General features: G+C 47.1%; 1 protein-coding gene across 3 annotated transcripts in view; it reads left to right on the forward strand.

Annotated features, from left to right (window-relative positions):
• The window catches only part of LOC139259753 (nck-associated protein 5-like), a 1255355-nt gene that overhangs the window by 195154 nt on the left and 1043226 nt on the right, over positions 1-16975 (forward strand). The window contains exon 2 of one of the 3 annotated variants that reach the window (XM_070875433.1): positions 8059-8178. The exons of the other annotated variants lie outside the window; for them this stretch is intronic. Within the exon in view, the coding sequence (XP_070731534.1) occupies positions 8176-8178 (3 nt within the window). The 5' untranslated portion in view covers positions 8059-8175. The remainder of the gene's footprint in view (positions 1-8058; positions 8179-16975) is intronic. 3 annotated transcript variants of the gene reach the window in all.

The following is a 16975-nucleotide window of genomic DNA, read 5'->3' on the forward strand; positions in this document are numbered from 1 at the left end:
GCACGCAGGTACAGCAGGCGGTAAAGAAGGCAAATGGTATGTTGGCCTTCATTGCTAGGGGATTTGAATATAGGTGCAGGGAGGTCTTACTGCAGTTGCACAGGGCCTTAGTGAGGCCTCACCTGGAATATTGTGTTCAGTTTTGGTCTCCCAGTCTGAGGAAGGATGTACTTGCTATTGAGGGAGTGCAGCGAAGGTTCACCAGACTGATTCCAGGGATGACTGGGCTGTCATATGAGGAGCGATTGGATCAACTGGGCCTTTATTCACTGGTGTTTAGAAGGATGAGAGGGGATCTCATAGAAACATATAAGATTCTGATGGGACTGGACAGGTTAGATGCGGGAAGCATGTTCTTGATGTTGGGGATGTCCAGAACCAGGGACATAGTCTTCAGATAAGGGGTAGGCCATTTAGGACTGAGATGAGGAGAAACTTCTTCACTCAGAGAGTTGTTGAACTGTGGAATTCCCTGCTGCAGAGAGTTGTTGATGCCAGCTCATTTGATATATTCAAGAGGGAGTTAGACATGGCCCTTACGGTTAATGGGATCAAGGGGTATGGGGAGAAAGCAGGGAAGGGATAGTGAAGGAATGATCAGCCATGATCTTATTGAATGGCGGTGCAGGCTCGAAGGGCCAAATGGCCGACTCCTGCAATATTTTCTATGTTTCTAAGCAGCGGTGAGCCGCATAAAGAGGGAAAGGTGAATTCAGCCGAACATTCCCTAACGCTTTGGCTAATGCTTGGTCCATTACCCCACAAAACGGACGTCAAATCCCGCTGACCTGGTGCTCCAATTTAAAGATGGCGGACAGAAGAGCGCCGCTCTGCAGCTTGCCGGGAAAATAACTCGCTGCCAACTGTCATTAACGGATCTGGGGTACGCGAGGCTGGCGAAAATGTTCCCTTTAAGTTGTGCAACTCCCGCATAGCCGGCTCACCGGCTTTTAAATGGGGGAAAAACCACGCATGCGCGATATTTTGAATGAGCCACGCATTCCCCAGTTAAAGGGAATGTGAGTGGCAGGATCTCCTGGTGGCGCCGCGGCTTATCGGCAAAACCTCACATCTGTGCACTGAATTAAACTCTCCCTGTTTTTTTTTATGGAGGTAGATTAAAAAAAATTTAGCCTATTTCGAAGTTTCATTCTTAATAATAAACGGGGCACCACTGACATTGGTAGTGATCAGTCTCGCTCTTTTTTTAATCCTGGTGGCAGAATGGGAGTTTAAAAAAATATGTTATTCTTGAAGGTTCCTGATTTGGCAGACCCCTTGCAACCTTCTCACGAACCCCCAGGGGGCCGTGGACCCCCGGTTGTGAACCCCAATCTAGAACAACAGCTTTGAATTTTTACAGTGCCTTTAACGCAGTAAAACGTCCCTTGGCACTTCACAGGGGCGTTATCAAATAAAATATGGCACAAGCCACATCAGGAGAAATTAGGGCAGATCAAAGAGGTAGGTTTTGAGGAGCATATTAAAGGAGGAAAGAGAGATGGAGAGATTTAGGGAGCGTATTCCAGAGTTTAGGGCCTTGGTAGCTGAAGGCATGGTCACCAATGGTGGGGCGATTAAAATCAGGGATGCTCAAGAGACCAGAATTAGAGAAGTGCAGATTGTAGGTGGAGATTGGAGATAGTAAGGGGAAAAAGTCACTGGTGGGTGTAGTTTATAGGCCCCCAAATAATAACTTCACGGTGGGGAGGGCAATAATCAAGGGAATAATGGAGGCATGTGAAAAAGGAACGGCAGTAATCATGGGGGATTTTAACCTACATATCGATTGGTCAAATCAAATCGCATGGGATAGCCTGGAGGAGGAATTCATAGAATGCATATGGGATTGTTTCTAAGAACAGTATGTTACAGAACCTACAAGGGAGCAAGCTATCTTAGATCTGGTCCTGTTTAATGAGGCAGGAATAATAAACGATCTCCTAGTAAAAGATCCTCTTGGAATGAGTGATCACAGTATGGTTGAATTTGTAATACAGATTGAGGTTGAGGAAGTAGTGTCTCAAACGAGCGTACTATGCTTAAACAAAGGGGACTACAGTGGGATGAGGGCAGAGTTGGCTAAAGTAGACTGGAAACACAGACTAAACGGTGGCACAATTGAGGAACAGTGGAGGACTTTTAAGGAGCTCTTTCATAGTGCTCAACAAAAATATATTCCAGTGAAAAAGAAGGGCGGTAAGAGAAGGGATAACCAGCCGTGGATAACCAAGGAAATAAAGGAGAGTATCAATTAAAAAACCAATGCGTATAAGGTGGCCAAGGTTAGTGGGAAAATAGAAGAGTGGGAAAATTTTAAACAACAGCAAAGAATGACGAAGAAAGCAATAAAGAAAGGAAAGATAGATTACGAAGGTAAACTTGTGCAAAACTTAAAAACGGATAGTAAAAGCTTTTACAGATATATAAAACGGAAAAGAGTGACTAAAGTAAATGTTGGTCCCTTAGAAGATGAGAAGGGGGATTTAATAATGGGAAATGTGGAAATGGCTGAGACCTTAAACAATTATTTTGCTTCGGTCTTCACAAAAACCATGCCAAAAATTGCTGGTCACAGGAATGTGGGAAGGGAGGACATTGAGACAATCACTATCACTAGGGGGTTAGTGCTGGACAGGCTAATGGGACTCAAAGTAGACAAGTCCCCTGGTCCTGATGAAATGCATCCCAGGGTATTAAAAGAGATGGCGGAAGTTATAGCAGATGCATTCGTTATAATCTACCAAAATTCTCTGGACTCTGGGGAGGTACCAGCAGATTGAAAAGCAGCTAATGTAACGCCTCTGTTTAAAAAAGGGGGCAGACAAAAGGCAGGTAACTATAGGCCGGTTAGTTTAACATCTGTAGTGGGGAAAATGCTTGAAACTATCATTAATGAAGAAATAGCAGGACATCTAGATAGGAATAGTGCAATCAAGCAGACGCAGCATGGATTCATGAAGGGGAAATCATGTTTATCTAATTTACTGGAATTCTTTGAGGATATAACAAGCATGGTGGATAGAGGTGTACCGATGGATGTGGTGTATTTAGATTTTCAAAAGGCATTCGATAAGGTGCCACACAAAAGGTTACTGCAGAAGATAAAGGTACGCGGAGTCAGAGGAAATGTATTAGCATGGATAGAGAATTGGCTGGCGAACAGAAAGCAGAGAGTCGAGATAAATGAGTCCTTTTCGGGTTGGAAATCGGTGGTTAGTGGTGTGCCACAGGGATCGGTGCTGGGACCACAACTGTTTACAATATATATAAATGACCTGGAAGAGGGGACAGAGTGTAGTGTAACAAAATTTGCAGATGACACAAAGATTAGTGGGAAAGTGGGTTGTGTAGAGGACACAGAGAGGCTGCAAAGAGATTTAGATAGGTTAAGCGAATGGGCTAAGGTTTCGCAGATGGAATACAATGTCGGAAAGTGTGTGGTCATCCACCTTAGAAAAAAAAACAGTAAAAGGGAATATTATTTGAATGGGGAGAAATTACAACATGCTGCGGTGCAGAGGGACCTGGGGGTCCTTGTGCATGAATCCCAAAAAGTTAGTTTGCAGGTGCAGCAGGTAATCAGGAAGGCGAATGGAATGTTGGCCTTCATTGCGAGAGGGTGGAGTACAAAAGCAGGGAGGTCCTGCTGCAACTGTGTAGGGTATTGGTGAGGCCGCACCTGGAGTACTGCGTGCAGTTTTGGTCACCTTACTTAAGGAAGGATATACTAGCTTTGGAGGGGGTACAGAGACCAATCACGAGGCTGATTCCGAAGATGAGAGGGTTACCTTATGATGATAGATTGAGTAGACTGGGTCTTTACTCTTTGGAGTTCAGAAGGATGAGGGGTGATCTTATCGAAACATTTAAAATAATGAAAGGGATAAACAAGATAGAGGCAGAGAGGTTGTTTCCATTGGTCGGGGAGACTAGAACTGGGGGGCACAGCCTCAAAATACGTGGGAGCCAATTTAAAACTGAGTTGAGAAGGAATTTCTTCTCCCAGAGGGTTGTGAATCTGTGGAATTCTCTGCCCAAGGAAGCAGTTGAGGCTAGCTCATTGAATGTATTCAAGTCACAGATAGATAGATTTTTAACCAATAAGGGAATTAAGGGTTACTGGGAGCGGGCGGATAAGTGGAGCTGAGTCCACGGCCAGATCAGCCAAGATCTTGTTAAATGGCGGAGCAGCCTCAAGGGACTAGATGGCCTATTCCTGTTCCAAATTCTTATGTTCTTATGTTCTTATCTCAGAGGTTGTAGGGCTGGAGGAGATTACAGAGATAGGGAGGGGCGAGGCCTTGGAGAGACTTGAAAACAAGGATGAGAATTTTAAAATCGAGGCGTTGCTTAACTGGGAACCTATATAGGTCAGCAAGCACAGGGGTTATGATGATGATGATGATGACATGGGTGAAAGGGACTTGGTGTGAGTTAGGACACAGCTGTCAGAGTTTTGGATAACCTCAAGTTTACCTAGGGTAGAACGTGGGAGACCAGTCAGGAGTGCATTAGAGTAGACAAATCTAGAGGTAATAAAGGCATGAATGAGGATTTCAGCAGCAGATGAGCTGAGGCAGGGGAGTAGTCGGGCAATGTTATAGAGGAGGACATAGGGTCAAATATGACACCAAGGTTGCGAACAGTCTCGTTCAGTCTCAGACAGATGCTAGGGAGAGGGATGGACTCAGTGGCTATGGAACGGAGTTTGTGGTGGGGACCAATAATAATGGCTTCTGTCTTCCCAATATTTAGTTGGAGGAAATTTCTGCTCATCCAGTACTGGATGTCGGACAAGTTATCTGATAATTTAGAGACCGTGGAGGGATCACAAGAAGTGGTGGTGAGGTAGAGCATACATGTGGAAAATGACGCTGTGTTTTTGGATGATGTCACCGAGGAACAGCATCTAGAACCAATGAATCAAATTAGAAATAACTCGAGTCGTGCCTTGCAATGTAACTTTGCCTATACGGTAATATATTTCCTCACCAAAAAGAAAACACTACAACAGATCTCTCACTTAGCTAACTTCCTTGATGGCTCATTTGGTGAAGACTGTGTGTTGTTATGCAATATGTACCAAAATGTCTTGAGTTTAATTGCAGGTCAATGCACCAGCTTAGATGTATTCACCCAGCAGAAATTAGATACTAACAATGAGGGAATGGCACCAGATGATTCACAGAGCATGAAGGAGCTGGAGGAGTAGGGAGTGGGTGAGAATGTGCCACCTGACCAGTGTAGGCCAAGGAGAAGGTGGCCCATGACTCTGGAGTCATGGCACCCAGATCTCATTGGTACTTGCCTGAAAAGAAGGATGTTTCGGGATCTAATATCATTTTCCCATGATGGTGGCAACTTGAAAGTATGATTCCGGAGTGCACAGCCCTCATGGAAACTTTGCCTTCATCGTAAGCATCAATGGAACATGTGGGAACTTCATTGTAATCTGCGACAATTCCTCACCTCCGAAGTGGTCAGAGATGAGTTGGTGCCTCCTCCTCCACAGAAGCACAGAGTGCAGTTTTAGGTAACAGTAGGAGACAGAGTAGACAGCATTACATGTAGAGGCTTTCAGATCCAAGGCCTGGGATGTAGGCTGCTGTCTCTCTGGGCTTTCAGGATACTGACTCTCAGGTTGCACTAAGCTGAAGGAGAAAGAAAGGCATGTTTAGTCACCCAGGTTGAATTGCAGTATGAGGAAAAAGCAGATTATGTTATTGTGACCAAATGAGCTTATTGCATAAAAGCTGAGTGTGGTGGACGGGTAGCCACTTTCACAGTCATAAGTTGAGGCAATGGGGCAAATGAGAGCCACCGCAGGTCTTCATGCAGTAGCTGACACAGCTTCCCTCATGCTTTTTTGGTGGCATTCATTTATCTAAAACAGACCTCCTCACTTAGGTCTTTATAGAATCAGTGTGGCTTGAAAATTCTTTGGGAGGGGTTGGGCCCAGGGGATAATATTTTATAGGGCATTGTCTCCTCAAGTGCCCTCCTTTCCTCCATCCTGCACTGTGCCTCAATTTCCTCCTTCTCTATTATAATTGCATACAAGGGAATTCCTATTGGAATTCCCATATCTAGTACTCAGAACCTCTTGCTGTGGGTGGGGCAAAATATTCCCAGTGATCTCTGGGGCTCTCAAAGCTGTTAGTGGCAAGTCAGCTCATTCAGGAATGGTATCTCTTAATAGTTTCTTCAGGCTGCATGCTCCAAGTAACGCACTACTGCCAGTTTCAAGCTGTTACTGGAAACAGATAAGCCTCTTTTAATACATTCTAAATTACCGTTGATACAATGGGATTTGGGGACTCCAATGTCATTGGTGCTTATATTAATTGATGCTAATAAGCTCTCAGCAGTATCGGCAAGTACATAAATGAAGGCTTCAGATCAGGTTGGGAACTACAGCGTAGCCATTACGTGATGAACACCTGGCAGAAACCGATTCTGCCTCAGAATCAGCCGACCAAATTGTCAATTTTTATGCCAGAAACTTGATAAAACTGAGCAAATTCTGGGCAAATGTTTTGGATTGTAAAGAGTATCGGGATACCTTGTAACCTGTGTTCAGTTTTGAAGTGCAAATAGTTTGGAGAAATGAGTCAGTTTAGAGACATTTAATGTCTGCAAATTATTTCGGGTTGTGACAAAAACTTTTTAGTTCTGCACATTTTTTTTTAATTATAATTCACAAAAGCTCCTTACGCTGTTTAAAGGAAGTGAGTATTCAAAATATTGTCCTAACTCCAAATTACATTTGTGCTTCGTGAACCATGAATATTTTTAATAGCTAAATAAGTATAATTTAAATGCATCCAACTGAATCATACAAAGGCATTTCTTTTTAAATGAACAGAAGTAGTATAGATTGTCAATCAGCATTGCTCATAGTCATGTCACAGCAAAGGGTGATGCTTAACATCTAATGTCGAATGCTGCAGGCAGAGTTAAAAGATATAAATCTCAAGTCATGCAAATGGCAATAATGAGCCTTTCCCATTGAATGATTTATTATAACCACACCTTTTTTTTGTTCCTATTGACGAAGCATTTTTCTGTATTCCTAATGAAAAGTTCAACTTTTTATCGCAGCAAACAGTCTGCTTGCAAGTCAATGAGTGACGTGAAGTTCTCGAAATTCTTTTGTGTGATCCGTAACTTGTATTGTACATAAAAGTTTGTATCTGGGATGCAGGGAGATCGTCAGGTATTGATCTGAACTCCGATTTCTGCTGCCCATAATTTTGCATAATAAGCTATTTCTGTGCTCTGTTGACCGATTCTAATAGTATTTTTTTAATTTGGGAAAAAAGCATTTTAATTTTTTTTTACTTTTTAAAAGCTAAGGGAATGAACTTTCTCCTGGCAATATTTTTAGCTGGCTGTTCTGTTAAAATTGTCATGGGATAATTTCACCTGTTAAATATTGTTTTACTGCAGGATCACATGAAGTAGTTTCACCTTTGGGCCTTACTTTGTGATCATAAAGTTGTCAGTTCCCCACCCAATAAATTGTTACAGGTATGTCAATAAGGTTTCCAGAAGTGTGGCAGTAAGGAATATCAAATTCCAACAGTAGTAATTTACTGACGTACCATAAATAGTTTTTGAAACTTTGTAAAAGGTACTCTTTGCACTTTAGCATTTCACCAACTGTAAATAACCTGCTCACCCTGTTACTGGAAATGACGGGCTCGCAGGTTTTTTGTCAGTGTAGGAGTGGTGTGACGAGCAGAGATTTTTTTAATTCTACAGATGTCTGATTGGTTGTACACTGATCCCATTTACCAATTCTGTTCGGAACATAATAGGAAAACAGAGGTCAAGACAAAGATAATGCGGACCATATCAACAGTTAGATGATGCTCCGAGCAGCTACATTTCCTTTCTTATTTCTGGTTGCAAAAAAGGTACAGCAGTCCACAAATCCACAAATAAATCAGTTCAGAGGATGAAACATTTAAAAATCTTCAGACTAAGGGAATTTCACGAATGAATTAAAAGCATCATTCAACAGTTCTAGTTAGACTTTCCTGGTGATTCTAGGCACAGGATGGAATATGCAGAAGACCAATCAGAAAGTAAATGAGCTAGTCCATTGCCAGAAGTGTGCAAGAAGGAAATAAGAAACTGTCAAAGCGTCTGTCTCATTGCAGCGGTCTTATGGTGAGTAATTTAAAATTGTATTTTAAATATCAAACATAAACTACCTTGGTTTTACTGTAGCTTATAATGCAACAACATTCAAAATAGTAAAGGAATAATTGATCTAAGTCTTTGCGTTACTCTAATACCTTGTCGAATTTACGACAATACCTTGCTGAATTTCAAAATTATCCTTTGACTTGCTAGAGAATATCGAGGCAGCACAACTACCTTTAATGTATTGGTTTTCTGTTTGGTTTCTGTGGTCAGTTGGACAGGTTTATGTTTGAAGTCATTATCACGATTGATAGCAATTTAATCATGCTGAGTAAATTCTGTCCAATTAGATTCAAAAGTAACACCAAAACTGTAGCGAATAATTTTGGTGTATCTCTTTTAACCATTCTATACCCTACGGAACCTTGATTCTAGTCATTGAAATTAATTTGAATGTGATTTTTTTTAAGATGTAATTTTTATCGTATTTTATGAATGTAACATGATGTCTACAAATTACTAGTTTCTTTGTGATACTGATGGAAAGATCCATCTGTCTTATTCCCAGTTAAAACTGGCAGATTGTCATTAGTCTCATTTGCAGCAGTTTTAAACTGTTACCAGGTGACAAGAGTTTGTACTTCAATTTCACAGGGCACTTTGATTCAGTCGGCCAATAAATTCAGAATAAATTTGTATTTTGACTATAATATAAACAGAGGGTTCAATTTTGGCCAAAGCCGTTTTCTGGCGTATTGCTAGAGTTACGCCCGTTTTCCTAGGCCAGAAATACTCCAAAAATATTTGTGCCAAGTTTCCCTGCTGTATTTTTCAAAATTAGCACCGCGCAGCCTGTGCAGTTATCTTGGGCCCAAGTTTCCACATGATTCGCGCCTGATTTTTAGGAGCAACTGGTGGAGAACGGACTATTTTAGAAATCGCAATTCTCCACATTTTTTTTTCTGCAGTTCTAGTCAGGTCGAACAGTTCTAGTTTAGAACAGAATTTTTTCTTCAAAAGGGGGCGTGTCCGGCCACTGACGCCTGATTTGAAAGTTTCCACAGTGAAAATGTACTCCAAACTAAAGTAGAATGGCGCCAGTGAAGATTTTTGTAGAACTGAAAAAACCTGTTCTACACATTAAAAAATCAGGCGCAGGTTACAAATTAGGCGTCCAGAACGAGGTGAGGGGAAGGGAAGTCATTAAATTTGACAATAAATCCTTATTTATACTTCTACAAATATTATACAAATAAATCCAACCTGAATAAACATTTATAAGCCAAGAAAAGATTAAATAAACCATCTTCCTACCTGTGTGAAAGTGCTTCAGCCAGGGAGAATTCTGCAGCCGTTCGTGCCACTGAGCGAGAGAGGGAGGGAGAGAGAGAGAGGGAGGGAGAGAGAGAAGGGGAGAGGGAGAGAGGGAGAGGAGGGGGGGGTGAGGGGGGAGGGGGGGGAGGGGAAGAGAGAGGGGGGCGGAGAGAGGGGGGGAAGAGAGGGGGGGGTCGGGGAACAGGAGCGGGTGTCGGGTCAGGGGGGGGGAGAGCGGGTGTCGGGTCGGGGGGGGGGAGAGCGGGTGTCGGGTCGGGGGGGGGGAGAGCGGGTGTCGGGTCGGGAGGAGAGCGGGTGTCGGGTCGGGGGGGGGGGAGAGCGGGTGTCGGGTCGGGGGGGGGAGAGCGGGTGTCGGGTCGGGAGGAGAGCGGGTGTCGGGTCGGGGGGGGGGGGGGAGAGCGGGTGTCGGGTCGGGGGGGGGGGAGAGCGGGCCTCGGGTCGGGGGGGGGAGAGCGGGTGTCGGGTCGGGGGGGGGGAGAGCGGGTGTCGGGTCGGGAGGAGAGCGGGTGTCGGGTCGGGGGGGGGGAGAGCGGGTGTCGGGTCGGGGGGGGGAGAGCGGGTGTCGGGTCGGGAGGAGAGCGGGTGTCGGGTCGGGGGGGGGGGGAGAGCGGGTGTCGGGTCGGTGGGGGGGAGAGCGGGCCTCGGGTCGGGGGGGGGGGAGAGCGGGTGTCGGGTCGGGGGAAGAGCGGGTGTCGGGTCGGGGCGGGGAGCGGGTCTCGGGTCGGGTCGGGGGGAGCGGGCCTCGGGTCGGGGCGGGAGAGCGGGTGTCGGGGGGCGGGGGAGCGGGTCTCGGGTCTGGGGCGGGGGTGGGGGAGCGGGTGTCGGGTCTCGGTCGGGGCGGGGGGAGCGGGTGTCGGGTCGGGTCTGGTCGGGGGGGGGGGGGTGGGGAGTGAGTGTCGGGTCTGGTCGGGCGGGGAGCAGGAGCTGGCCGTGGGAGGAGCCTCATTCACGCAGCCCCAGTGAGGCCATTGGGCCTGGAGCTACTGCACTTGCGTGCCGACTGTAGCGCGCATGTGCAGAGGTCCCGGCACTGTTTTCAGCGCAGGGACCTGACTCCGCCCCCCCCACAGCTCGTGCCAGCTGCGCCGAGTGCCACAGGACCTGTAAGTCTGTGGAGAATACCGAGGATTTTTTTAGGCGCCGTTTTAGGCGCGAAAAACGGGCACCCAGCTCGGAGGGGCGCCCGTTTTTTTTCTTGTGGAAACTTGGGCCCTTTGGGGGGTAGAACCTGCTATCTGTGCTGAAAAAACGATGTCGCACCTTCTGCGCATGCGTGGGAAAAAAAGGACGTTTTTGATGTTATTCCTATGGGCGCACATGTGCAGCACAGCTCCTGGTCTGCAATCGGCCATGTTTAAAGAGCCAGCTATGTGTGTGAGAACGTTGAGTACTGTGTGAGAATATTGGAAAAATCGGAGCTGCAATACAAGATGCAACGCGGTGCAAGGACCAAGAATTTCTTACAGGATGAAGTGGAGGCACGAGTTACTGTGATTGAGGCCAGATGGCAAGAGCTGGACATCAGCAGAAGTCACACAAAAGTTCCAATCAAAGAAACGAAGAAACGCTGGAACCAACTAGCAGAAGATTACTGTGCAATGGTGACCACCCTGCGATCTGGGGGCCAGTGCAAAAAGAAGTGGTAGGACCTTGGTCAAGTAGTTAGTGTAAGTAATATTTTCATTTATCCAATGCAATTGCAATTGTAATGTAAATGTGACCATCTGTATATGTCCCACCCAGCAGAAAGATACCCTCTCTAAAAAGTTGTATTTTCATCTTTGCAGAGGAAAGTGGCACATAACAAAAGGGCAAGAACTCACAGTAGGAGGCCCAGCAAATCTGCACCCACTGGCACCCTTGGAAGAGAGGGTTGCTGCTTTGATGGGTGCTGCCTGGAGAACAGCAAAGACCATTGCACAAGCTGGGCCCACACTCGAGGGAGAGCGTAAGTCCTGCAAATTCCACAGTCTGGCTTTGCTAAATGTTAAGTACTGCGCGGGCTAGCCATGCTTCAGTTCATGGGGATGTCTCCGTCAGCTACGCTTCGGTTGATGCAATGTGCTATCATTCATCATGGTCTTTCAAATCAGCCTGCTGCCTGCACTGTGTGAGCCTACTCATACCACCCATCCTGCCCCCTCCTCTGCTGCTAATCATTTGTCTGTTCTGTTATATTTTGCAGAATTTGAGGCCAACCCTGATTAGGCAGAAGAAGATTCAGACGAGGACGAGCCTGGAGGAGAACATCTTCCAATCCCACCCTCCAGAACAAGAGCATGGGGGGGGGGGGGGAAGGGGTGGGGATGGATGAAGCCCCCACTGCTGTGCTCACTTTGGAGGAGGTGCAGGTGCTACCCATTGAGGTGCCAGCCCCTTCCCTGACTAATGGTTTGAGTGATGGAGAGACATTCCATGGTTTCCCACTGTCTGAGGCTGTGGGTACCAGTGGGATGCAGCGAGGCACATCCAGGGCCCCACCGTCCCAGGCTGTGGATCCCACTGGGATGCAGCAAGGCATACCCAGGGTGAGGAGGTGGTTCTCATGATGTCAATGAGTACAGAGAGCATTGACCTTACGCGATCACTCCTGGACACCATCAGTGGGATGGGTGATGAGGTATTGGGACTGTCGGAAGAAGTAATAACACTCTCATGAGAAATGGGAACGATGTCTGTGACCATGAGTGAGGGAATATCTGTCAGCTGAAACCATGTCAGTGAACATGAGGGAGGGAATGTCACAGATAGTTCAAACACTCTCAGTGAGCATGAGGGAGGGAATGTTGCAAGTAGTTCTGACACTTTTGCGCAACTTGAGGGAGGGAATGTTGGAGGTCATTGATACACTGTCAGGGTGCATGAGGGAGGGAATTTTGGAGTTAGCTGCTACAATAATGAAACACGCCCAGACCCCGCTCCCATTGACAGAATCAACTGCCACTCCCACTCTAATCCCCAGACCAGCCTCTGAAGAGCCCCAAGTCAGGCCCTCCACATTGTCGCCTGACCCCCCTGCCCTCCCCCCTCATCATGTGCACATTACCCGAGATGTTAGAAAGAATAAGCTTGGTACAAACCCCAGAAATACTGCGCCACCGCCTGCGGGCAGGGATGGTGGAGTCACCAAGATGAAGCGCGGCGGGCGGTCTTAGAATAAGGTGGAGGAGAGATGGGTGCAGCCTTTCTTTGCTGCTGCTGTTGTTGTTATTATTGTTAGTACTGTTGTAACTGTTCTCAAATTAAAAGATTTTTTCTAAGTTAAATACATTTAAAGTTTAAAGTTTGTAAGTGATAAAGTTTGTAAGTGATCTTAACTGAAAACTTTAATTAAAATATTCTCTTATCAAACTTTAAAGTTAAGTTAAGTACAAATGTTAAATTTTTGAATAAAAGATATTTTACATTATAATTGAATAATTTACATTATTTGTTCCATTATTAACTCAACTTTTGAAGTAAACAAGAATCATTTCCATCATTTGTTCCGTAATGTTGTGTTGTGTTAATGGAACAGGTCCAAACATGATCCATGTGGAATAGTTGCCGCTGAGCCTTCAGGCAGCAAAACGTACACGGCTGGTGCAAGGCTCGAGCAATCGTTAAAGGGGCCCAATGGCCCGACTTCCTCCGCCGTCGTGCTCTGGGTTCAGATATTTACATGGCTTCCTCGCCCTTGCCCTCCTGCTCGTCATCAGTATCTTCCTCATCATTATCATCAGCCACTCTCACCGCAGGTGGGTCTTCTACTACCAGCTGCTGCTGCCTCATGATAGCTAAGTTATGGAGCATGCAGCACACAACAGTGAACATGACCGACAGTCTCAGGGGAGTAGTGCAAGTAGCCTCCGGAATGGTCCAGGCATCGGAAACACTGTTTCAAGATGCCAATGCTCCTCTCTGATGCTGCGCGTTGCAATGTGCGACATGTTGTATTCCCGGTCAGCTTCCGTCTGGGTTATGCGCAGGAGTTTCATGAGCCAGGTAGCGAGGCCATACTCTTTGTCTCCCAGTAAACAGCTCTGCCCTTCTGGTTACTGCTGAAACATGGTAGATACAACGCTCTCACGCAGGATGAATGCATCATGGGTGCTGCCAGGGTATCTTGCATCGACTGACATGATGCGATGCATGTCGTTACACACGAGCTGTACATTAATGGAATAGAAGCCTTTTCTGTTCCTGTACATCTCGGAATCCTCCAAAGGTGCTCGCAAGGTGATGTGGGTACAATCAATGCAGCCCTGTACCTTTGGGAGCCAGCTTTCCTGGAGAAGCCCACAGCCCTGTCATGCATCGCCTGGGCGGTCCTGGGGAACTTTATGTAGTCATTCCTCCGGGCGTACAGTGCAGCAGTCACCTGCTAAATGCAGATATGTGTTGCATTGTGAGAAATGGTGCACACAACCCCAGTTGTGGCCGGGAACGATCCAGATGCATAGAATGAAAGTGCAGCTGTAACCTTCATTACAACTGACAAAGCCGTCCTCCTGACACTTCTAGGTTGCGGGTCTGCTTTTACTAACTCACAGATCTCAGTTACAACTTCTTTGCAGAAACGCAGCCTTCTGACACAGCCTGCATCACTCAGGTGCAGGTACGAACGTCTGTCTCGATATACCTGATGTGCGTAAGGCCTCTTGCCTAGCACCCTACAGGCTCTGAGGTTCCTCATGCGATGAGTTCGAATCAATTGTCCCCTCCGCAGCACCGCGATGCAGAAGGCTCGCACAAGGTATGGCATTGTCAGTATTGCCCCCAACTTTTGCAAGAAATTCAAATCGGCAGGAAGGCAGGACAGGTTCATTGTTCTCGCTCCCCAAGCTTTGTATGGACCACACCCAGGTCTGAGCAAGCACAGCAATCGGGAACCCCAATCCCCTGGACTCATTGCGGTCTTGTGACTTCGCCCGATCGCGTTCAACAGCACCTTCTCCCCCCAACCCCCTGGGTTCATTGCAGTCTTGTGATTTCTTCCGATCGTGTGCAACAGCACCTCTGCCCCCCAACACCCCACCCCCCCAGGCCCCAGGCGCATTGCAGTCTTGTGATTTCTTCTGATCGGGTTCAAGAGCACCTCCGCCCACGCCCCCCGCTCAACCCCCCCAGGCTCAATGCAGTCTTGTGACTTCTACCGATCGCGTTCAGCAGCACCTTCTCCCCCCAACCCCCCCCCCCCCCCCCCCCCGGGTTCATTGCAGTCTTGTGATTTCTTCCGATCATGTTCAACGGCAACTTCCAAACCCCCTGGGCTCATTTGATGCCAGTGCAGTTTTCCGATCACCCCCCCCCCCCCCCGCACTGCCAACCCCCCACCCGCCTTCAACAGCTTGTTTTGCAGCCAAGCCCGGAGCCCCTGTGTCCGGGTGCGAAGCTGATTCTGCCAGCCGACGCTGTGACCCTCCAGTCCTGTTTGACTACGTTCGGTGGTGGCATGTGAGTTTAAAAAAAAATTAAAGTTCAGAATTCCATTAAACTTCCATCTACTCTGTTGAAAGGTAAAAAAATTGAATCTTTATTATGCATATTTAAAGTGTTCTTATCTCTCTCTCTAAAACTTCAATGAAAAACAATGACGTCTTTCTGCACCGATTTTTCAATATGCTCTGCTTTCTCTTAACACACCAGAAGGTTTTTCGGAAGTGTCCAGATACGCCGACCAAGGAGAAATTTTTGGGGGGCAAACTTTGAAAAATGATAAAAAACTGGCGCAGACATGACATCAAAAAAATTAACCTAAGAAATCATGACTAACTTATTGTGTTCTTAACACAGATGAGGCTGCACACAGGGAGATTAAAGTAACAGTGACCTCAGTTTTTATTAAGACACTCCAGAGTGAGGAACAGGCCTTAGGAGCCGGCTTATATACAGTGCTCCCAAAGGATGCTGGGATCCCTTGGGACTTCAGGGGATGAGCTCCCTGGTGGCGGAACATGGGAGTGCATGCTTTACAGATACACAACATTACTCCCCCCGCCAAAGTCAAAGTGAAAACTATTTACAAGGTGAGGCAGTCGGGAGCCTTTCTTTCTCTGGTGGACCGCCTCGGTACAAATGTCTGTTCTGGTGCGTTGGCTGTGCCCTCGCTGGGCTGGCGTGTTGTTGACCCTGCAGGGCTGCTAGGTGAGCCTGGCCTTGCTGGGCTGTTGCGCGTGATGGGTTCAATTTCCTGGTCCGGTGTGGTGTTGATCCTTTGGGTGTGTTTTGTGGGCTCGAAAAAGGTGGTGTCTGCTGTGGGTTGTTCAGTGTAGTCTGTGAACCGCAGCCTCGTTTGGTCCAGGTGCTTTCTGAAAATTTGTCCATTGTCTAGTTTGATGACAAACACCCTACTCCCTTCTTTAGCTATCACCGTGCCTGCGATCCACTTGGGACCATGTCCATAGTTTAGCACATACACAGGGTCATTCGGATCAATTTCCCGTGACACAGTGGCGCGACCATTGTTTACATTTTGTTGCTGCCGCCTGCTCTCTACCTGATCATGCGGTTGGGGTGAACCAGCGAGAGTCTGGTTTTAAGTGTCCTTTTCATGAGTAGCTCAGCTGGGGGCATCCCTGTGAGCGAGTGGGGTCTCGTGCGGTAGCTGATCAGTACTCAGGACAGGCGGGTTTGGAGTGAGCCTTCTGTGACTCGTTTAAGGCTCTGTTTGATTGTTTGTACTGCTCGCTCTGCCTGCTCATTGGAGGCTGGTTTAAATGGGGCCGAGGTGACATGTTTGATCCTATTGTGGGTCATGAATTCTTTAAATTCGGCACTGGTGAAACATGGCCCGTTGTCACTGACCAGTATGTCAGGCAGGCCGTGGGTGGCAAACGTGGCCCTCAGGCTTTCAGTGGTGGCGGTGCTTCCCGACATTATTTCACATTCAATCCATTTTGAAAAAGCATCCACCACCACCAAGAAACGGGCTCGCATAGTCGACATGGATCCTTGACCATGGTCTGGAGGGTCAGGACCACAAACTTAGTGGTGCCTCTCGGCGCGTTGCTGAACTGAGCACATACGCTGCATTACCGTACACAGGACTCGAAGTCAGAGTCGATACTGGACCACCACACGTGGGATCTGGCTATTGCTTTCATCATTACTATACCCGGGTGTGTGCAGTGGAGATCCGAGATGAACGTCTCCCTGCCCTTTTTTGATAGCACTACGCAGTTACCCCATAACAGGCAGTCTGCCTGAATGGACAGCTTGTCCTTTCGCCGCTGGAACGGCTTGATTAGCTCTTGCATTTCAACGGGGATGCTGGCCCAGCTCCCATGCAGTACACAGTTTTTTACTAGGGACAGCAGAGGATCTTGGCTGGTCCAAGTCCTAATCTGGCGGGCCGTGACAGGTGATCGATCATTTTCAAATACTTCCATGGCCATTAACAAGTCTGCGGGCTGCGCCACCATCAACAAGTTTGCAGGCTGCGCCATTTCCACCCCCGTGGTGGGCAATGGTAGCCGACTGAGTGCATCCGCACAGTTCTCGGTGC

This window comes from Pristiophorus japonicus, chromosome 3 (genome assembly GCF_044704955.1).
Source record: "Pristiophorus japonicus isolate sPriJap1 chromosome 3, sPriJap1.hap1, whole genome shotgun sequence".
Classification (NCBI taxonomy): domain Eukaryota; kingdom Metazoa; phylum Chordata; class Chondrichthyes; family Pristiophoridae; genus Pristiophorus; species Pristiophorus japonicus.